The sequence below is a fragment of the Colobus angolensis genome, unplaced genomic scaffold (genome assembly GCF_000951035.1).
Source record: "Colobus angolensis palliatus isolate OR3802 unplaced genomic scaffold, Cang.pa_1.0 Scaffold531, whole genome shotgun sequence".
NCBI lineage: Eukaryota > Metazoa > Chordata > Mammalia > Primates > Cercopithecidae > Colobus > Colobus angolensis.
The window spans coordinates 444641-468207 of NW_012118833.1; the positions used below are offsets into that span (position 1 = coordinate 444641).

The following is a 23567-nucleotide window of genomic DNA, read 5'->3' on the forward strand; positions in this document are numbered from 1 at the left end:
TTCATTCTAATTCGTGGTAAATCTTTCCTCCTTTGGTGGGAATCATTCAGATTTTGTTGGATTTTTACTGCTTGTTAATACTAGATGTGAGGCAACTGAATTCTTGAAACGCCTCTTTCCCAAGTCCTAGAAAAGAGGACAAGAACCTGGAATAGGGTTAGGGATTTGAGGAGACTTGTTGATCTTCTAGTTCACAAAGGAAGAAACTGGTGAACTAAGGAAGCAGAAAAGGAGCTCAGGAATCTGGGGCTACATTTCTGAAAATGGACTTCATAACACTGTTCATTTGCAGGGTCATTTTTCTGTTCTCTTTGTTAGGTTTTGCTCCTAGTTCAGATATCTTTTCCCAGATCAGCAAAATCATGATTCATTTGGCAGTTGAACAGTACGAAGTATTGTCAGAAGAATGCCTTGAGCTAAATAATTCTGGAATCCTACACAGCACTTTGTATTCATAGTTAAGTGAAGTGGGTGGTTTTGTAGAAAAGCTGTAGGTGTAAAGGAAATTATATAACTATTCTCTGCTTTATACAATTTATTTCTTAATATCTCTTGTATTAGGAGCAGAATTAGAAAGTAGATCTGCAGGATCATGGATATCATTAAGCTTTGGTTTTCACTTTAAAGGAAAGTTTTGTTCAGTACCTAAAAGTTTATCCTTTTAAGGATGTCAAATCCTCGAACAGTCCTATACATATTTCTGTATCATATATGCATTCTATGTATTGTTACATACTACACAAATCCAGGTGCCTGTGTTTTTACTTTTCAAAGGATTATGTGTTCTTTCTTTTACCTCTAGCAAACAAGTTATGTCATAGAAAGAAAAGTATATACATGAAATAAGATATTCAATTGTGAATTGTTACAAGTCTTTTAAAAATTGAGACTGTAGAATGTTATGTTAAGTAATAATCATTAAAGCCTCTTGGGTGAACGTATATAATATCTATTGCATATGCATATTCTCTATCTTGTGTAGTTAGCTTATTTCTTCCTTAGTCCTTCAGTTTTCATGTGTTTTTTAAAAATAATTTTCTGAAACTTGCCACATAAGGTTGCTCTAAAACACCAAACTCCGTGAGTTTATTTAAATCTGATTATACAACTGTGAAGTAGATGACATATATCGTAGAGAAGAGGAATACATTCCCCACTAATGGATTGGAAGCGCTTTTAAATCTAATTTTAACATAGTTGTAATAAGGAGTGTGAAGTCTTATAAAGCTGTACTTGACAGTAAACTGAGCCTTGATGAAAAGATGTTGTGTTTTTATGGATTGTTTTGCAGGTAGTCACCTCTCTTTGTCCCATGTATGGCAGTCGATTTGGTTATGCCCTTTCCAGTGGCATAGTTGGAGTTTATGATAAAACAGCCCGATACTGGAGAATTAAAGTTAGTATAATTCAGCCTTTGATATTCAGGCACTTGATACTTACTGTGAGACTTCTGTGCTAATTATTGAAATTCTTTTTCAGTCGAAAAATCATGCTATGAGCATTCATGCTTTTGACCTTAATTCTGATGGAGTGAATGAACTGATAACTGGTTGGTCCAATGGGAAGGTAAGTTTGAATAGCAAAGTTCAGGTATAATTCAGAGTAATAATTGTCCAAGGTGTATTGGCTGTAGGACTTAGAACAGTAACATTGGGATGTAAACTTCAATTCGTTCCTTGGCGGTGTTTTCACATTTAGCTTAATAATCTCGACACATTATTCCTGCTATCATTGTCAAGAGCAGCAGAGTGAGAGACGGTTAAGTCTCATAAGCGGTGTTTGGGGGAAATCTTCGGGGAGATTCTTTCTAAATCTTTTATTTGAAGTACTGAGAATCCATCAGCCAGATTGATTCTAGGTAGTAGAACAGGAAAAAAGAGTTTTAAGGAATTGTTTGAATAGCTCTTTTCTAATAAATCTTCAAAACTGCCTGACAACTTAGCACTAATGGGAAGAATCATGTTAGCATATTGTTTTCTGAGCTATAACTTTAAAATAAAATCTTTTTGCTTGCTTTCCTTTTTTAACTTCAAATCAGAATTTTTTACAGTCTTCTGGCAAGTCAGGATTGTCTTCTTAGAAGCTGCCTAGGTAGCTGCCAGATCTCCATGGATACCATTTGCCCTCGCTTTCTTGTCTGTCAGTGTTGGATTGCCTGAAGGGGATCAGCAAATTCTTACCTTTTCTTCTTTGATTTATCTTTACTTTTCTCTAGCACCTTTGTAAACATTCCTTTGGTGTTATGTGGAGAACAGATTCTAAAAAGCTATTCTGTTGATTTCTGCTTCTCCACTTAGTTTTGTCATTAGTATGGGTACTAAAAAATTATAAGACTGTATAGTTGCTTATTAAGAAATATGAAAGTCGGTGAAATGGATGTCTGAGTTGGTTTGGGCTGCTGTAACAAAATACCATAGGGTGGATGGCTTATAAACAACAGAAATTCATTTCTTATAGTTCTGGAGGCTGGGAAGCCTGCTGTCAAGGTGTTGGTAGATTCAGTGTCTGTTGAGGGACCACTTCCTCATAGACAGGAGCCTTACAGGGTGGAAGGGGCAAGGGATCTCTCTGGGCCTTCTTTTATAGGGCACTAATCCTGTTCATGGGGGCTCTGCCCTTATGACCTAATCACCTCCCACAGGCTCCACTTGCCAATACCATTCATTACCTTGGCTAATAGGATTCAACATAGGAATTTTGTGGGGGCACAAACATTCATATCATAGCAGTGGATCATATTTTGAGGGAATATAAATTATTATGACTGACTTAAGAATTAGAAAACTACTAGACTTGAAAACTTATCAGGTTACCTCGAAATATAATTCTTGACCTAGATGTTTTTATAGTTAAATGCTTTTGAAATTTTAAGGACTTTCTATTATGCAATCTGTTCCCGAGCATGAAAAAGATAAGAAAATTATATAAGTGGAAAAACTGATTATCTACATTTAACAGAAATATGCAGAAAGGAAATATACAGATCCAACTTGTGAATAGGGGTGTGAAAATACTAAATAAATGCTGCCAGCCAATTAACTTTGTCTTTTGTATGTCATTTGATGAATTGGAGGGCCATTCTTTCGTTTCAGGGTAAAACCTCCCTGTTGGATTAAGCAAAAGATCAGAATATCCACAGAAATATTAATTTATAGTCCTGCTTCTTAGTTAGTAAATGAGCCTTCTTATTTGCTAAATATTGTGGAAATGCTGTGGTAGAAGCCATTAGGTAGCTAGGCTTTAACTACTAGAAAGATGCAAGTTCAGGTTAGTCTGAGTTAGAGGGCTACATTAATGTGCTTTGGTAAAAATACAGGTCATTCGTTCTTTCACAGGCTTTAGCATTGATAATTTTCAGGCTTCCATGATGTTATTAATAGCATGGATACTTGACAGTGATATACTGTAGACAAGGGTTAGGCTGTAACCTAAATTACTTTATGTTTTTATTGCAAAGTTTTGCCCAGAAGATTGTTTATGAAAAGACAAAAATAGTGAGTAGCATTGGTCATCAAAATGATTGGTCTGCTAGATTTTCTGTAGCTAGCCTTTTGTTGATAATACCTGTGTCCTTGCCTGGAACATAATCATCTTTTTTTTTTTTTTTTTGAGACGGAGTCTCACTCTGTCGCCCAGGCTGGAGTGCAGTGGCACGATCTCAGCTCACTGCAACCTCCACCTCCCGGGTTCGAGCAATTCTCCTGCCTCAGCCTCCCAAGTAGCTGGGACTACAAGTGTGTACCACCACACCCAGCTAATTTTTTGTATTTTTAGTACAGACGGGGTTTCACCGTGTTAGCCAGAATGGTCTCGATCTCCTGACCTCGTGATCTGCCTCTCTTGGCTTCACAAAGTGCTGGGATTACAGGCGTGTGCCACCGTGCCCGGCCTCATAATCATCAATCATTTTAAGTGATGGTCATTTATGACCACTTTTGAGATGCATTTGTTTCTGATCAGTCATTTCTTTCTTTGTTCTCTCTCTTGGGAATGGGAGACTTAGAGGATAGGAGAGCTCTCTAAAGATCTGAATGGTTTTTGTGTGGAAGAGGGACTCTTAACACGGTTGTTGTAAAAGGTTGTGTGGTGGAAGATTGGGCTAACTGTAGTTTTTGAACTTCAGATTCAACATACTTTACACACTTATATATAATAAAGATGCAATTTTTATATAGAGCTAACATTTATTACGTACTTCTCTGTGTCTGGCCCTGTTGCTATACGTTAACTTCATTGGGCCTCAATATAACCCAATGAGGTATAGTACTGTTAATTTCTCCATGTTCTGGTTGTTGATTGCCAGATGAAAAGACCAAGCACAGAATGGTTAAGAAGCTTGCAAGATGCCTTGGATAGTATGTGACAGAGCTAGATTCTGAACCTGAGCAGTTTGGCCATTAAGCCCATGCCGTTTTGCACTGTGCTGTGTGTACTATATGTTCTGGCTCTTAGCAGACCCATTTCTTCAAATGAAGCATTGTGTGAAGGCCAATATGGAAAACAGCTTTTATTTAAAAAGAAGAAAACACAGCTGGTTGAGGCTCTTTAGGGTCCCTCTTGGCCCCAGCAGTCATATGTATCTCCTGAGAAGTCGTAGGGCTTCATAGAATATTCTTGAAAACTGCTAGACTAAATGACCTTTAAAGCTGATTTTTATTTTTAAATTGTGGTTTTTAAATGTGTAGCATAAGCAACTTTTAAATTTGTATTTTATTTGTAGGTTGATGCTCGAAGTGACCGAACTGGGGACGTCATCTTTAAGGATAATTTTTCTTCTGCAATTGCCAGTGTGGTAGAGGGAGATTACCGGATGGATGGCCACATACAGTTAATCTGCTGCTCAGTGGATGGGGAAAGTAAATTGGGATGAGAAAAATGCTTAAAAAGTCACATTTTCCATTTGATTGGGTCAGAATGTCAGGAAATTTCACTAGAAGTACTCAGATCCTGTAGTTCTAATGCATTCACCAAAGTTGGGGAGAACTTAGGTTTTTGTTTTTAAGAGCAGGTAATTGATGACCTAAAAGTATACCTGGTTATACTTGGAGTTTCTTCCTTCTGTTCAGTCCGGGGCTATCTTCCTGGCACGGCTGAGATGAAGGGGAACCTCATGGACACCAGCGAAGAGCAGAACCTGATCCGAGAGCTGAGTCAGAAGAAGCAGAATCTGTTGCTGGAGCTCCGTAACTATGAGGAAAATGCCAAGGTAGGTCTTAATGTGACCAGGTAATGGAGGCTGAAATGTTGAGACTGACCGGGAGGATCAGCAAATGCGGAAGAATGACAGTGTCATTGCCAGGGTGTGGCCTTTTTTGCCAGTGTCACAATTGAGAGGGGATATATCCTTTGATCTTGAAATTTCACTTCCAGGTAGTTAAACTGTAGAAATGTTTTCCTGATTGTTCAAGGACATTTCCTGCAGCACTATTTATTTATAGCAGTGAAAGCAGCTGGAAGCAACTTAGGTGTTCGTCAGCAGTAGGAAGTATGTGCTGGGGGAATATTAAGCAGCTCAAAGAGTGAATACTTGGACTGATATGGAAGGATATCTGTCGTTTTACTAAGTGACAAAAGGCAAGAACAATATGTATAGAATGTCTTTTATCTTTTTCAAAAACAAATAATTTAAAAATTGGCAATTGTAAAAACTGTGTGTGTGTACAGCAAACTGGCTGAAATGTTCCTTTAATTTGTCCTGTCGTGCATTACTATATTTGAATTTGGTGTACCAATGGAATTTCTTTGCTTACTTTAAAAGAACAATACTTAAAAATGTAAAAGGCATGATGGGATACAGTAGACCATAGCCATAGGAAGAGGCAAGGGTATTTTCCCACAGGGCCAGATAGAGCAAGGGAGCACTAATGAGGTAAGTTCTCTGAATTCTAAAGAATCAGATTACTATAATAATAAGGTTCTGGAAGCTCTGTCTTTTGAAGCTGAATAGCAATATTATTTAAAATTGATATTAGTTCAGTGTTTTGTTGACTGACTAGGAAATGGTTGGGGTGTTTTGCAGGCTGAATTGGCCAGTCCACTGAACGAGGCCGATGGGCATCGGGGCATAATCCCAGCCAATACCAGGCTCCACACCATGCTGTCAGTCAGCCTGGGGAGTGAGACCCAAACTGCTCATACAGAATTATGCATTTCTACTTCTAATGGTAAGACAGTACTCACAGCTGGTGTTTAGAGGCACCTGCGCCATCTTGGAGTCGGTGCTAAACTATTTTTCCTCTTCCCTGCAGACACCATCATCCGAGCAGTATTGATTTTTGCAGAGGGAATTTTTACAGGTGAAAGCCACGTGGTACATCCCAGCATTCACAACCTTTCCAGTTCCATCTGCATCCCTATTGTGGCTCCCAAAGACGTCCCTGTGGATCTGCACTTGAAAGCGTTCGTGGGTTACAGAAGCAGGTGACCCTTTGCAAGTCACAGTTCATTTCAATACAGCACTTAAAGGAGGGCAAGATATGTACATTTTCCATATACCCAGTGGATTCTGGGGGGCCTGAGAAACCGTTTCATGGTTCTATCTACCCAGAGTTTCCCGTGACCTTTTATTTCCTCAATTTGAAACCTGTAAAAAGAAAAAGAAGAAACTGATGTGTAAGTTTAAGATGGTTCTTGGCCGGGTGCGGTGGCTCATGACTGTAATCCCAGCACTTTGGGAGGCTGAGACGTGTGGATCACAAGGTCAGGAGATCAAGACCATCCTGACTAACATGGTGATACCCCATCTCTACTAAAAATACAAAAAAAAAAAAAAAAATTAGCCAGGCGTGGTGGTGCACACCTGTAGTCCCAGCTACTTGGGAGGCTGAGGCAGGAGAATGGTGTGAACTGGGGAGGTGGAGCTTGCAGTGAGCCAAGTTCATGCCACTGCACTCCAGCCTGGGCAGCAGAGCGAGACTCCATCTCTTTTTTTTCTTTTTTTGAGACTATTTTTTTTTGAGACCGAGTCTCGCTCTGTCACCCAGGTTGGAGTGCAGTGGGGTGATCTCGGTTCACTGCAACCTCCACCTCCTGGGTTCAAGCCATTTTCCTGTCTCAGCCCCCCGAGCACTGGGACCACAGGCGCCCACCACCACGCCCTGCTAATTTTTGTATTTTTAGTAGAGATGGTTTCCACCGTGTTGGCCAGGCTGGTCTTGAACTCCTGACCTCAGGTGATCCGCCTGCCTTGGCTTCCGAAAGTGCTGGAATTACAGGCATAAGCCACCACGCCTGGCTAAGATCGTTGTTTTCTGTTTTTAGTCAGGTGATCTCATAATCACAAAATGTTTAATTGATGATTTGTCAGTTTGTAGTATTGGCCACTAAAACTACAAGACTTAGGATGCAACTTTATATTACAGTCATACATAATCTCAGCTAATGAAGAAAACCTGCTATATTTGTGGAAGATAAGAGACTTTTTACATCCCCTTTATGGTGTTTTAAACCCTTAGTGCATGCAGGTATATATGTAGACTCATGCTGTCTTTAAATCCCAAACCTTATATATTACTGTAGTACTTTAAGCCTCAAGTGTTTTGAGGGTTCCTTCTTAAGTGAAACCCTTAAATATCATTTGATGACCCAGAAGTGACTTTATTTTCTGGGCCTTGCATTTTGAAGCAACATTCTATACAAAACAGTTATCTTGTGTTTCATTGATTGACCACAGCACCCAGTTTCATGTATTTGAATCGACAAAACAGCTCCCTCGATTCTCCATGTATGCGCTGACCAGCCTGGACCCTGCCAGTGAGCCAATCAGTTATGTTAACTTTACCATTGCAGAACGGGCACAGAGGGTGAGCATCTCGCTTTTCTCTTTCAATGCTTTTACACAGTAGAACCCTTTAGATGTTATTTATAGAAGGGAAAATTACATGAATGTGTTATATTGGTGGCAGTAAATAGGATATGAAAGAATTCTCTAACTTGGGGGTGACTTATAACCTGTAATAAAAATATTGCTAACATATCTTCTCTCACTTTGAAAAAGCACCTGAGCAATCCTGTTACTGGTGAATTCTTACCAGTGTTTAATTCCTCTCTTTCTGTTGTGGTCTTACTGTGGTTATCCTGGTGTAGTATTTCAAGAGGAACCTGCAGCAATATGCAAAAATAGTGGGACTCGGAGCTGAGAACGTTTTTGGCTTTAAACGCTATGTTAACTCATTAAATTCTTAGTGATCTTGGGGAATTCCCCTCACCAGTGTGAGCCTCAGTTTTCTTATCTGTAGGTGAGGATAATCTTACCCACCTTTTTGAGGGCGGGGGGGGGCCAAGGATTACATGATTGGTGTAATAGTACCACCTTGTACATTTGAAAGGACTGATACCAGTGGAATTTAACCTTGGCTGGGCTTTGGAATTCCTGGTGGGACTTTTTAATCATGTGGATTCTCAGGCCTCTGCCTGGCCTGTGGAACCACAAACTCTATAGGTGGGCCCTTCCAGAAGGTCTCATGGGTGGTTCTCTTGTGGAACCAGTGTTGCAAGCCACTGCATGGTGTTACTGCTATTAACATTAAAACTTATATTTTCCTTATTGTGTGGATATATCTGTGGTATGTGCCCATGTATACTTCATTTTACACTTCTTAAAGAATAGAAGGGAATGGTTTTAAGCACACTACATTGTCCAGGTTATACCTACAGAAGAGCTGTTGTGTAACAGAATTAGCATCATACCTGAATCATTTGTACATTGCATATTAGACTAGGCCTAAGTAGAAGACGCTATGAAATCATGTCTTCTGTGGGGCCGGGGATAATTATGAATGTTACTTAAGAGCATGGGTGAGGTGAGAAAAGGGAGTGTGACTAGTGTTTTAGTATTTTCTTGGTGTAAGATGAAGTATAATTCTTTTTTTTTTTTATCCTCAACAAAGCAGTAAAACTAGAAAGGAGAACTCTTCCCTTAAGAATGGCTGTACCTTCATATTTAGAGGCATATTAAAAAAAGAATGTCTGTACATTCTTTAAAAGTGGAGGCTCATTTCATTGTGTTCATTTTTAAGGTTGTTGTATGGCTCAGTCAGAACTTTCTGTTACCAGAAGACACTCACATTCAGAATGCTCCATTTCAAGTGTGTTTCACATCTTTACGGAATGGTGGCCACCTGTATATAAAAATAAAACTTAATGGAGAGGTAATGATTAATATAATGGGGCATAGATTTCTTTTTTAAATTTATTTATTCAAACACTTAGACCATGGAATGAGAGGGGCATAGATTTCTCATGTCGTGTTTACTATTCAGTCCAAAGTGAGGTGGGGGACATCAATGTCAAGGTCATAAAACCACATGTTTTGTTTTATTTTTTTCACATAGTTTAACTTAGTCTGTTAGTGTTACCATCTTAGACACTGGGGTATAATCTGGAATAGATGTTTTCTACCTCCTTCCCTTCATCTCTTCCTTGTCTAATTTGGAAAGAATTGGGAATACAGAGGTCAACAAAAACATTTTCATTGTTTGGATGATTTTGTCATTTCATTTCTAAGGCTAGAGGATTTACCTTTTAGCTAGCTGCTGGAAATAATGCAGTTTGTAATTTCTTTGAGAGATAAACTTACCTTTTTCAACACTGCCTATAAATATTATAGTAGTATAATATTTATAATATATATCATATATATTATAGTAGTATAATATAATGAGTATGGGGAAATTCAGGTACTATTTTAGCTAAGTTTGTCTAATGTCTGAGGATGCTAAACTTGTCTGTTTTTTCTCTGGGTAGATCACTATAAATACTGATGATATTGATTTGGCTGGTGATATCATTCAGTCAATGGCATCATTTTTTGCTATCGAAGACCTTCAGGTAGAAGCGGATTTTCCTGTCTACTTTGAGGAATTACGAAAGGTGCTAGTGAAGGTGAGGGCATGCGGTAGATGCATTTGTGAGAATGTGGTAGTCTAATATCTGAGGAGATTAATGATACTACAGATGTACTTGTAGTGATGTTTTCAAGAATTTTTGCAATTCTTGAAGTAAAAATTGAACTAGTATTGGAGAGTTTACTACTTAAGGATTTCTTTTATAAAAGGAAGTGTTTAGCTCTTGAGCACCATGCTTGCTTTCTTTGGTTTAAAGTGATGCATTTAAATATTAACATTTTCCTTTGTTAGCTCTTCATCTTATTTGTAGTATGTGCTTTGGTCTTCAGTTTAGGTCTTTCCAAAAACCCAAATTCAAGATAAAAGAGCAAAATAAAGAGGATTGTGATTGGCCCCAAAGTATACAATATTCCCACTGCAAATCCCTGAAATATTAATATGTGTGTTATGGGGGCTCCTGGTACTAAAGCATGGGGAGGATTCACATGGAGTGTCCTGTTGAAATTGGAGGCAGCACAGATGAGTTAACTTGTTGAGAAAGAGATGAAATAACGGGAAGTAGCTTAATTGGTATAAGTGAATAGAGGAAAGAAGGGATCTCTGTATCTGGTAAATAGTGTCTTTTCATTTGTCTGGGTTCAAGAAGTTTGTGAGGCCTTTTTCATTCATGAGTGTTCATGGTCTCCAGGTGGATGAATATCATTCAGTGCATCAGAAGCTCAGTGCTGACATGGCTGATCATTCTAATCTGATCCGAAGTTTGCTGGTCAGAGCTGAGGATGCTCGTCTGATGAGGGACATGTGAGTATTTGTCATGGTTAGTACAGGTGCAAGGTTAAAAATGTGAGCAGTATGGAATAGCAACTCTCAGATGTTACCAGTAGAAGTATAAATTGTTACAGTGACTTTGGAAAATAACTTGCCATTATCAGTAAAGTTGAAAATGCATGTCCTCTGTGACCCAGCAATTCTATTCCTGGTTTATAGCTTAGAGAAAGTTACAGCTTAGTTATATGTATGCTTATAAACCAGGATATTTGTATAAGAATATTTGTAAAGCCATTGTTTATAAAAATCTCAAAGTGGAAACAATCCAAATTAGTATGAACAGTGTAGCAACAGTGGATGAATTGTGATATATTCATACAGTGGAATACTACACAGCAGTGAGAGCATATGAATCTCCATGACACATAAAAGCAAGGAAAAATCTGATAAGTGTAGTACACACTGAAAGAAGACAGACTTAAAAGACTATAAAATGTATCCGTGTGTATAGTTAGAGAAAAGAGTAAACTATAGTTTGGGAAACATGCAATAAATAAAAATATAAATAAATTCAGGGAAGAGATTATCATATAAGATAGTATTTTCTCCCAGAGAAGGAGAGACTATGTTCAGAAAAAACACTTTGGGAAACTTCCTGTCTGATGTCTTGTTTGACTTCGTTAAGTATTCGGTGAATTTTTCTGAATATGTAACGTTTTATAATAAAAAAGTTAAGTATGTGCAGGTCTTCCTTGGTGCTTGCTAGGATGCCAAATTTACCTTGCCAATAAAATGTACTGAAAAAAATTCAGTAAAATAGCTAACAAATCATAGATGAAATTTATATGTTAGGGGCAATTTATATATTAGGGGCAAGAGTTCACCCAGAGTGCTGCTTGTGTTTTTTCTGAGAGGCCTTAATTATTGGCAAATAATTATAATGGTTTTGCTCAGAGGTAAATGGTTTTTAAGATAATTGTATTATTGAAAATTTCAAACACATACAAAAGTACTTGAATATAATGATTTCATATATACCACCCACCCAGCTTCAACAGTTATCAGCTAAAGACTGATCTTTTTTCATCTCTACACTCACCTTCTTTCCCTCCCAGGCACTAGATAATTTTGAGGCAAATTTTGGACATTGTGTAATTCTAGCCACAACTATTTCAGACAAAGGGCCTTTCAATATTATATATACACACACACATATATATGTATATATACACACGTATGTATAAAAACCACAATGCCATATCACACTTAGAAAAATGTACAATAATTGTTTAATATTACAAATATCTCATCTGTTTAGATGTTCCCAGTTGTCTTATAAATGTGGACATGTGTGTTTTAAATTGGCTTGTTCAAATCAAGATCCAGATCAAAGACCATACATTGGATTTGGTTGGAATCTTTCAATCCACACTTTTGCTTGCCCACTCAGTCTCTTCTCTCCCTTTCCTGTGGGGTCCCATTTTAGATTTTGCTGGTTGTATCCTTCTGGTAATGTTAAGTATTATTCTTCTGTCCCCTTCTGTGTAGAAGGGATAGTGGTGGATCTGGAGGCTTGATTAGATTCAATTTCAAATTTTGGCAAGAATATTTCCTGAGTAGTGTTGTTTACTTCCATGAGGAAGCATGCAATTTCTGATTGTTTCTTTTTATGATATTATCAGCCGTTGATGATCATTGCCTAGATTCATTATTTCTTTTGGGGTTTGCAAAATAGTGATATTCTAATTCTGTTATTTTCTTCATATGTTAGTTGAACTACTTCTATGCAAAATAATGTTCCCTCATGAATTAATGAATTACTTGGTTCCCTGAGGTACAGTTTGTACAGGAAAGACAGGTTCTTTATCAGCTTTATTTAATGGCTTTAAAATAATGCGTTGGTCTCCAGCATGCACTAAGTGACCAGTGAGATTTTTAAGTCCTTATATACCCATGTATTTGAACATATTTAATGTGTTTCAATTTATATCAGTTATTATTATTTTTTTGTGGCTAGATTTTCCAGTCTGTGGGTCTATGGAAGTCTCTTTAGGTTGGATACAGTTGCCTTTGGACATGGTCCCATTAATTTGGTTGGTTCTTTGTTTTCTTGTATGATGAAATGTTTTAGGCTTATCTGGTACATGCCCAGTCTGAATATGGAACCAGCCATTTCTCTCCAGTCCTGGTCCTTTTACATGAGAAATGGTATTTAGAGATCATGGTCTGACCACTAAAGGTGTTCATTGCTACTGGGTTGATTATTGTTTTTAGGCCTTTTCAGTGAATAGAGCTAGGAAATTTTTTTTTTTCAGTGAGAAAATATGAGTTCATACTATTTACCATTCAAATTTATGAATATAGGCTCTTAACTTTGATTTTATTATTGCATCTCTTCTCTCTCACATTGAAAATCATGGCTTCAGGCTGGGCACAGTAGTTTACACTTGTAATCCCAGCACTTTGCAAGGCCAAGGTGAGGGGATCACTTGAGCCCAGGGATTCAAGACCAGTTTGGGCAACATAGCAAGACCCAGTCTCTGAGGAAAAAAAAAAAAAATTAGCTGGGTATGGTGGTGCATGCCTGTAGTCCTAGTTACTCAGGAGGCAGAGGTAAGAAGATCTCTGGAACCTAGGAGTTTGAAGCTGCAGTGAGCTATGATCATGACACTGCACTCCAGCCTGGGATGACAGAGCAAGATCTCTTTTAAAAAAGTGGGGGAATATCATGGCTTCAATCAGTATCAACATAACTATTTATTTGCTTCATTTTACAGCACAGACACAACATTTAAGAATATTAGCCAAGTTGTTATCAACAATATGATTGCTGAGTGTTAGTTTTTTGTGCCTTTAGGGCATATCCCAGCAGGGAGTTTCAGTCAAATTACTGTATCTTAAAATCACTTGAGATTTTTTCTCTTTTGGTTATGCCACAGATTTGATACAGAGTTAGGTTCCTTGTTTTATTTTGCTCTCAGTTTTGGAGGATTGGCATTTTTACCTTTTAGGTTTAATTTTATTACATATTTACTAAAACCTTTTTGTGATTCTAAAGTTAGATCTATAAGACAGGCATGCACAGAAAAGTCTAACTTTCCATTCCTGTGACCTTCTTTCTGTTCTCTCCCTTTTACTATAAATAACCAGTTGAATATTTAAGTATATACACACAGATATATACACACACACCTCTTCATATCTTAGATTAAGTCATAGTATGTATACATCTTTTTCTCCACCTTGGTTTTTTTTTTTTTTTTTTCAGACAAGAGTCTTGCTCTGTCACCTAGGCTGGAATGTGGTGATGCAGTCACAGCTCACTGCAGCCTTGATCCCCTGGGCTCAAGGGATTGTCCCACCTCAGCCTAGTGAGTAGCTGGGACTATAGGCATGAGCCACCAGCCCGGCTAATTTTTTATTTTTTTGTAGAGACAGGGTCTCACTATGTTGCCTGGGCTGGTCTTGAACTCATGGGATCTACTGACCCTCCCACCTTGGCCTCCCAAAGTGCTGGGATTACAGATGTGAGCCACTGCGTCCAGCCTCCACCTTGCTTTTTTTTTTTTTTTTTTTTTTTTCCCACCTTGTGTTTTACATTTAAAATACATCTTGGAGATTTTTCCACCATAGTATAGAGAAATACATCTCATTTGTCTTTACAGCTACTCCATTTTCTGACTGTTTTTCAGCCAGTTTCCTCTATTTGGATTTGTTCTTTTGCTACTGTAGATAATGCTTTAATGAATAGTTTTGTTATGTAAATCTTTTTTTATTTTTGCCAGGATACCTTTGAGAAAAAGGCTTATTAACAAATGGGATTACTGCAGTAAATGATACATGCATACAGAATTTTGCAAGATCTTGTCAAATTCTCCATAGGTGTTACATCATTTTGTATTCCCATACAATGTATGAGAATTGCCTGTTTCTCTTCAGCCTCGCCAGGGGAGTGTGTTGGCATACTCCAGTGGATGAGAAATGGCCTCTTAGTTTTAATTTTTATTTTTTAAATTTTATTTTATTGTGGTAAGACCACAGCATGAGATCTACCTTCTTAACACATTTTTAAGTGTATAATACATTATCGTTGACTATAGGTGCAGCGTTGTACAGCACATCTTTAGAGCTGATTCTTCTTGCTTAATTGAAACTATTGGTAAGCAAATTCCCATTTCTTCTTCCCCTTCTTCAGCTATCGTTCTACTCTTTGATTTTATGAATTTGACTATTTTAGATACTCCATGCAAATATATAATGTGTCCTACTATGACTGGCTTATTTCACTTAGCGTAACATCCTCAGAGTTCATCCATGTTGTCACATATTGCAGAATTTCCCTCTCTTTTAAGACTGAATAGTGTTCCATTGTTTATATGTACTAAATTTTCTTTATCCATTCACCTGTTGATGAACATTTATGTTTTTTGCACATCTTGGTTATTGTAAATAGTGTGGTGATGAACGTGGGAGTGCTAATAGGTCTTCAGGGTCTTGACTTCAGTTTGTTTGGATAAATACCCAGAAGTGAGATTGCTGGAGCATATGGTAGTTCTATTTTTAATTTTTTGAGGAACTTCTAAATTGTTTTCTGTAGTGGCTGCACCATTTTGAATTCTAATCAGCAGTGTACAAGGGTTCCAATTTCTCTACATCCTTGGTAACACTTGTTGTCTTTTTTTTGGATAATTGTCATCCTGACAGAGGTGAAATGATACTTCATTGAGGTTTTGATTTGCATTTCCCTGATGACTAGTGGTATTGAGCATCTTTTTATATACCTGTTGGTCATTTGTTTTTCTTGTTTGGATAAATTTCTATTCAAGTCCCTAGCTCATTTTTAAATTGGATTACTAGTGGTTTATTTATTTATTCTTTTTCTTTCGCTGTTGAGTTGTAGGAGCCATTTATTATGTTCAGCACTGGGCATTTTTCATTGTTTTAATTAAGGGCCATTTGCATTTCTTTTTTGTGTGAACTATTTGTCTGTTTACATATCAGGTACTGTCTTAGTCCATTTTGTGCCTCTGTAACAGAATACTTGAGAATGGGTAATTTATAAAGAAAAGAAGTTGATTTAGCTTATGGGTCTGTAGGCTGGGAATTACAAGAAACATGGCACTGGCATCCACTTGACTTCTGTTGAGGGCCATGCGTGAGGTCAAAACATGGCAGAAAAGGTCAAAGGAGAAGGGGACATGTGTGAAGAGGCAAAGCCTGAGGGTGCCCTCACTTTATAACAACCTGCTCTTTTGAGAATTACTTCATACTCACTCCTGAGAGGTGGCATTAATCTATTCATGAGAGATCTGCCCGCATGACCCAAATACCCCCTACTAGGCCCACCTCCCAACACTGCCGCGCTGGCATTTAAACTTCAACATGAGTTTTGGTGGGGATGAACCACATCCAAACCATAGTGGGTATATTAATCTCTTATGTGTGGTGTGAGTTGCAAATATGTTTTCCTGAGTTTGTCATTTGGGTTTTCCAAACTTTGCTTAGATTTTAAAAAAAATTTTTGCTTTAATATTGGTTTTGCCTTGTAAGAGCTTTAAAAATTTTGTATATAGTCAAATTGATCACTCATTTTCTTAATACTTTATTTATTTTTTTTGAGATGGAGTCTTACTCTGTTGCCCAGCCTGGAGTGCAGTGGCGTGATCTCGGCTCACTGCCACCTCTGCCTCCCAGGTTCAAGTAATTCTCCTGCCTCAGCCTCCCAAGTAGCGCTACCACACCTGGCTAATTTTTGCATTTTTAGTAGAGACGGGGTTTCACCACGTTGGCCAGACTGGTCTCAAACTCTTCACCTCAGGTGATCTGCCTGCCTTGGCCTCCCAAAGTGCCGGGATTATGGGTATGAGCCACCGTGCCCAGCCACATTTTCTTAATACTTTTACATTTTAAGTTACTGTTAGAAAAGTTTCCTTTAACACCAGGGAATAGAGTAGTAATTCACCTGTTTTCCTTTAGTACTTGTACATTTTCCTTTTTTACATTAAGTCTCTGTTCCGGATGGAGTTTATCCTGGTGTTCATATAAATAATAAACTCAGTTTTATCATTTTCCATATGACTATCACATTATTATTATATTATTATTATTGTGTTTGTGTGTGTGTTTGTGTGTGTGGATAGGGTCTCACTATGTCACCCAGGCTGGAATGCAGAGAGATCACAGCTCACAGTAGCCTCAATCTCCTGGGCTCAAGTTATCTTCCCACCTCAGCCTCTGGAATAGCTGGGACTACAGGCATGTGCCACCATAGCCAGCTAATTTTTGTGTAGAGCCAGGGTCTTGCTATGTTGCCCAGACTGGTCTTGATCTCCTGGGCTCAAGCGATCTGCCTTCCTTGGCCTGTCAAAGTGCTGGGATTACAGGTGTGAGCCACTGTGCCTGGCCACATTGCATTATTTTAATACTACTTTTTTTTTTTTCCTTGAGATGGAATTTTGCTCTTTTTGCCCAAGCTGGAGTACAGTGGCGCTATCTCAGCTCACTGCAACCTCTACCTTCCTGGTTCAAGCGATTCTCCTGCCTCAGCCTCCCAAGTAGCTGGGATTACAGGCATGCGCCACTATGCCCAGCTAATTTTTTTTTTGTATTTTTAGTAGAGATGGAGTTTCACCATGTTGGCCAGGCTGGTCTCAAACTCCTGACCTCAGGTGATCCGCCTACCTCAGCCTCCCAGAGTGCTGGGATTATAGGCGTGAGCCATGGTGCCCGGCCTGATACTACTTTTAAAGTTCATCATGCTCACGATGATTTCAGATACTGCCCTTATCATATATCATATTTCTGTTCACAGTTGAATCTATTTCTGGATTTTCTGCACTATTCCATTGGTCTGACTTGTCACTTCATTTGACAATATCATTCTTTTTTAAAAAAAAAATTATTTTGAGACGGAATCTCACTCTGTTGCCCAGGCTGGAGTGCAGTGGTGTGATCACAGCTCACTGCAGCTCTCGGCCTCCCAAGTACAAGGGATCCTCCTACCTCAGCCTCCTGAGTAGCTGGGACTACAGGCACACACCAACACATCCTGCTAATTTTTTTTTGTTTTTGGTAGAGACAACGTCTCACTATATTGTCCAGGCTGGTCTCAAACTCCTGGGCTTAAGCCATCATCCTGCCTCAGCCATTCTTTTTTATTTAAAAAATTTTTGGCTGGGTACAGTAGCTTATGTCTGTAATCCCAGTGCTTTGGGAGGTTGAGGCATGAGGATGCCTTGAGGCCAGGAGCTCAAGACCAGCCTGGGCAACATAGCAAGACCCCATCTCTAAAAAAGAAAATAGAAATTTCATTGTGATATGTGATACTATAAAATATATATTTGATCTTCACTCTGTTTCCTGACATAATAACTCCTAAAATCCTTAGAATCTCTGAAGTGATGTCTTTTTGTATGCTATTGATTGGCTTATGGCTGGCATCTCCTAGGTAGCTTCAGGATAGGGGTTAGTCACCAGAACGACCAAGGCAGGATTAGAGGATTGGGACTTTCTGCCCACCCCTCTCCCAACCGCCAGGGAGCGGAGAGGGGCTGAGAGTTAAGTTGATCACCTATGGCCAGTGGTTTAGTCAGTCATGCCTAAATAATGAAGATTCCATCAAAATCCAAAGGGACAGCATTCAGAGATTTTCTAGACATCTGAACACACGGAGGTTCCTGAAGGTTGATGCACTTAGGGAGGGCATGGGAGCTCCAAGCGCCTTCCCTAATACTTCATTCTGTGCATCTCTTCATCTGTATCCTTTGTAATATCCTTTATAATAAACTGGTAAATGCCATTAAGTTTCCCTGAGTTCTGTGAACTGCTCTAGCAAACTAATCAAACCCAGAGAGTGGGTCCTGGGAACCCTAACTTGAAGCAGATGAGTGAGAAATTCTGTCAGCCTGAACTTGTGCTGTGTGTCTGAAGTCGGGGCAATCTTGTGGGACTGAGCCCTCAGTCTGTGAGATCGGACACTGTCTCCAGATGAATAGTGTCAGAAGGGAATTGGAGGACACCCAGCTGGTGTCTGCTACAGAACTGATTGTTTCCTGGTGTGTGGGAAAAATCTCCACACAGTTGAGGACAGCAGTCTTCTGTGTTGATTGTTGTGGTGTGGGAGCAGAGGGGTAATAGTTTGTTTTCTTTTTCCCACTCATGGTAAAATACACATAATGTGAAATTTACCATCTTAACTACTGTACACTACTTTTCGTGTACAGTTCAGTGGCATTAAATACATTCATAATGTGTACAACCATCACCACCAGCAGCATCTCCATAATTCTTTATCTTTTAAACCTGAAACTCTGTACCCATTAAACAGTAACCATTCTCCCTTCCCTTTAGCTCTGGCAACTACCATTGATGGTGCCATTCTTTCATGTATGGATGTTTTGTATGTTTCATACCTGGTGTGGGTAGGTGCCCCGTCCCCACTTGTTGCTTTTCTTTTTCATGGTTTTTCCTAGCTGCTTGTGCTTGTTTGTTCTTCCAGTGAATTTCATCAGCAATTTTTGTAGCTCCGTAACAAAAATAGGCATTTTAATTGAGATGACGTTAAATGTATTAACTTAGGGAGAACTGACGCCGCTACAGTGACGTTTGGTCTTGCTAAGTAAGAACATGCTATGTCTTTATATTTGCTCAAGCCATGTTTTGTGTCTTTCTGGAGTGCTTTAATAGTTTCCTCTTGTAGATACTGGATGTTACCAGTGTTAAGTTTATGCTTAGATATTTTCTGTGTTTTTAGACAATCACGAAATATTTTGTAATTGTAAATATTGTTTATATCTTATTCTATAATTATGGTTTTGTGTTTGTACATATGAACACTGATTTTTATCTGATTTTATAATGTGCCCTTTACTAATTATCTTACAGTTTTTCCAGATGTATTCTTGTATCATCTGTAAATTGAGATAGATATTTGCTTTTTTTGGCCAACTATCTGTAGGGTCCCTAGTTTCTCTGTCTCTCTGTCTCTCTCTTATGTCAAAAAGGCTTTAGGCATTTGACTGCAAAATGTCAATATTTGTTTTTATTTTTAAAATCAAATTAATTGATATATAACTCATACATGCAGAAAATTTACACTTTTTAGGTTTACAGTTTAATCAATTTTGAGAAACTTATGTAATCATGTTGCTGCTACCACAATCGAGATATAGGATATTTCTATCACTGGCTGGGTGGCTCACGTTTGTAATCCCAGCTACTTTGGGAGGCCAAGGCAGGTTGATCACTTGAAGCCAGGAGTTTGAGACCAGGCTGGCCAACATGGTAAACCCCATCTCTACTAAAAATACAAAACATTAGCCAGGTGTGGTGGTGGGTACCTGTAATCCTACCTATTCAGGAGGCTGAGGCAGGAGAATCGCTTGAACCTGGGAGGCGGAGGTTGCAGTGAGCTGAGATTGTGCCATTGCACTCCAGCCTGGGCAACAAGAGCAAAACTCCGTCTCAAAAAAAAAAAAAAAAAACTTTCTGTCATTCTTGTGACTGTTTGTATCAATACCTCTCCTAACCTCCAGTTCCTGGAAACCACTCATCTTATTTCTTTTCCTATAGTTTTTTTTTTTTTTTTGAGACGAAGTTTTGCTCTTGTTGCCCAGGCTGGAGTGCAATGGCATGATCTTGGCTCACTGCAACCTCCGCCTCCCAGCTTGAAGCGGTTCTCCTGCCTCAGCCTCTCGAATAGCTGGGATTACAGGCATGCGCCACCACGCCCAGCTAATTTTGTATTTTCAGTAGAGACAGGGTTTCTCCATGTTGGTCAGGCTGGTCTCGAACTCCCGACCTCAGGTGATCCACTCGCCTCGGCCTCCCAAAGTGCTAGGATTACAGGTGTGAGCCACTGCGCCCGGCCTCTTTTCCTATAGTTTTACCCTTTTCAAAATACCATATAAATGGAATCATACGATATATATATCTATATATCCTTTTGAGTCTGGCTTCATTCACTTACATAATGTCTTAGAGATTCATCCCTGTTGCTGCATGTATCTGTAGTTTGTTCCTTTTTATTGCTGAATAGTATTCTATTGTGTGGATATATGGTATTTATCCATTCACCAATTGAGGATAACTGGGTTGTTTCCAGACTTTGGTGAGTAGAATAAAGCTGCTATATATACTTGCATACAAGTTTTTTGTAGACATATGTTTTCATTTCTCTTGTGTAAAATACCTTACAATGAGATTGCTGGGTCGTACAGTGTGTGTTTAACTTTATAAGAAACTGCCAAATCACCTTTCAAAGTAGTTGCAGCTTTTTGTATTTCTGTCCACAATGCATGAGAATTCCACTTATCCCACTTCTTTGCTAGCATTTGGTATCTTCAGCTATATTTTTCTTTAGTCATTTTCATTGTTGTGTAGTATAGATCTCATTTCTGTTTTAATTTTATGACTTTGTTTTTAAAACTTTGATAAAATACAAGGCTGAGTTGTCAGCCAGGCCAAATTAGTTGAATGAATATTCATCTGAAACTTCGAAGGTGGGTTGTCACCTTGTTCACTTGTCCGTACTCCCAGCACAGTGGGCTTGAGAATTCTTAACCACCTAAATCAAAACCAACCATTGACCAGTAACCAAGGAAGGCCACTTGTCTTTTGTTTATTTGGAAAGAAAAGAACATTTTTGTGGAACTTATCCATATTTTCAAAGCAAACTAGCAGTTACTCCATTTTAATGAAAATATAGCTTAAAAATGGTGTCTTTTCTTTGTATGTCTAAGAAGTTTGCAAGTGTTTCTTAAGCTTGCCGTATCAACATGAAATGATGTCAAATTTCTACTGATTTGCACAGGAAAACAATGAAGAGTCGTTATATGGAACTCTATGACCTTAATAGAGACTTGCTAAATGGATATAAAATTCGCTGTAACAATCACACAGAGCTGTTGGGAAACCTCAAAGCAGTAAATCAAGCAATTCAAAGAGCAGGTCGTCTACGGGGTAAGTCTCTTTTCTTAACACTGCACTTTCATCTGTAATGTTTTTGGTGGAACTCATTGAAGATGGTGGTAACATCCAATAATTCATATTGGGGCTGAAAGTAGCATACCTTTCACACTCCAGAGCTGGCACCAGTCACTTGTGTTTCAGTCAGTCAGCCTGGTGTTTGGCTTTTGTCTCTGGACTTCAGAGGGAAAGAAAACCTTCAGCTCTTTTTCTTAGATCTTCCTGCATCCTCTAAAGAAAAACCTACTATATATAACCCAAAGGAAATATACAAGCGTATATAAAACCATCAAGGCCCAATTAGCAAAAAAGAGACTGAAAATTAATGCTGTGTCTAACTTAAAAATTTAGAAAAAGAACAATAGGGCAAACCCAAGGAAGCAGAAATATAGCCAGAGATTTATACCTGAATTCTGCTGTTTTGGGTCGATGTTTTGACCTCTTTAGAAATAATCTTTGCTAGGTGACTATGAGCTTTGATCCTTTTCTGTAAAACCGACTGTTGGTTTCTAGGTTTGAGACAGTCTTTAAGTCAGTTTTTTCAATAAATTCCCTCACCAAGTTATCTTTTTTAGGGAATGGTAAGATAAATTAGTTATATTTCACATATAACTATTTTCCCTCCTGGTTTTATGTTGTTTTAAAACTGGCCTCTAATTTTATAATTTCACATCTAACAATCTTTTGGTTCCTGATGTTTCTTCTCATGCAGTTGGAAAACCAAAGAATCAGGTGATCACTGCTTGTCGGGATGCAATTCGAAGCAATAACATCAACACACTGTTCAGAATCATGCGAGTGGGGACAGCTTCTTCATAGGAGAGGAAAATACAGGTCATGAAGTTCTTGGCAAAGATTTTCTGTTAAAAACCTATGCTGGTTTGCTTTGGATCATACCCTGGTGAACCCTAGGTGCTAAGAATGAAAATAACCTTGGTGGGTTGTACAAATTAAAGACAGAGAACTACTTGTGAAGATAGGTTCACTTTCTATTTTAAAATCAGTAGTACTGTTGCTGAATACTAGGTTTGTATGGAATAGGATGAATGCTTTTGAAGTATTAGGGCTTCAGAGTCCAATTTTTGCTTATTTATGGTATATAAATACATATTTTTTCTTGAAATTGTAACTGAATTTGTACTTTTCAAATTGATTATCTACTTTTTAATTAAAAGGTAAAGATGTTAAACTTTGTGTTGATTTGATTATAAAATCACCACCAAATCAGAATTGTCCATTTGTATTTTGTAGAGAAAAACAAAAATGTGCACTGGGTGCAGGGCTCATGCCTGTAATCCAGCACTTTGGGAGGCCAGGGTGGGCGGATCATAAGGTCAGGCGATGAGACCATTCTGGCTAACACGGTGAAACCCTGTCTCCACTAAAAATACAAAAAATTAGCCGGGTGTGGTGGCACTAACCTGTAGTCCAAGCTGCCTGGGAGTCTGAGGCAGCAGAATTGCTTGAACCCGGGTGGTGGAGGTTGCAGTGAGCCGAGATCGTACCACTGCACTCCAGTCTGGGTGACAGAGCAAGACTCCTGTCTCAAAAAAAAAAAAAAAAAGGATATTTGGGCTGAGCGCAGTGGCTCACACCTGTAATCCTAGCACTTTGGGAGGCCAAGGCGGGTGGATCCCCTGAGGTCAGGAGTTTGAGACCAGCCTGGCCAACATGATGAAACCTGGTCTCTACTCAAAATACAAAAAATTAGCCAGGTTTGATGGTGGACACCTATAATCCCAGATATGCGGGAGGCTGAGGTAGGAGAATTGCTTGAACCTGGCAGGCAGAGGTTGCAGTAAGCAAGATTGCACCACTCACTGCACTCCAGCCTGGGTGACAAGAGCGAAACTGTCTAAAAAAAAAAAAAAAAAAAGTGGATATTTGGATTTGTGTGCTTGTTAATCACCGAAAGGTGGGTGCAAACAACAAATTTACATTAAGGAAGAGTCAATTTAGAGTGATCACTTTGTTGGGGTAATGTTCGCT

At 38.7% G+C, this 23567-nt stretch overlaps 1 protein-coding gene across 1 annotated transcript in view; it reads left to right on the forward strand.

Moving 5' to 3' along the window:
* The window catches only part of BBS2 (Bardet-Biedl syndrome 2), a 36663-nt gene extending 13896 nt beyond the window's left edge, over positions 1–22767 (forward strand). The window contains exons 6-17 of the mRNA XM_011961014.1: positions 1292–1396; positions 1480–1566; positions 4721–4856; positions 5067–5206; positions 6020–6164; positions 6249–6420; positions 7673–7802; positions 9018–9149; positions 9745–9882; positions 10534–10646; positions 21424–21572; positions 22291–22767. Of these exons, the coding sequence (XP_011816404.1) occupies positions 1292–1396; positions 1480–1566; positions 4721–4856; positions 5067–5206; positions 6020–6164; positions 6249–6420; positions 7673–7802; positions 9018–9149; positions 9745–9882; positions 10534–10646; positions 21424–21572; positions 22291–22397 (1554 nt within the window). The 3' untranslated portion in view covers positions 22398–22767. The remainder of the gene's footprint in view (positions 1–1291; positions 1397–1479; positions 1567–4720; positions 4857–5066; positions 5207–6019; positions 6165–6248; positions 6421–7672; positions 7803–9017; positions 9150–9744; positions 9883–10533; positions 10647–21423; positions 21573–22290) is intronic.
* The last annotated feature ends 800 nt before the right edge of the window (positions 22768–23567 follow it).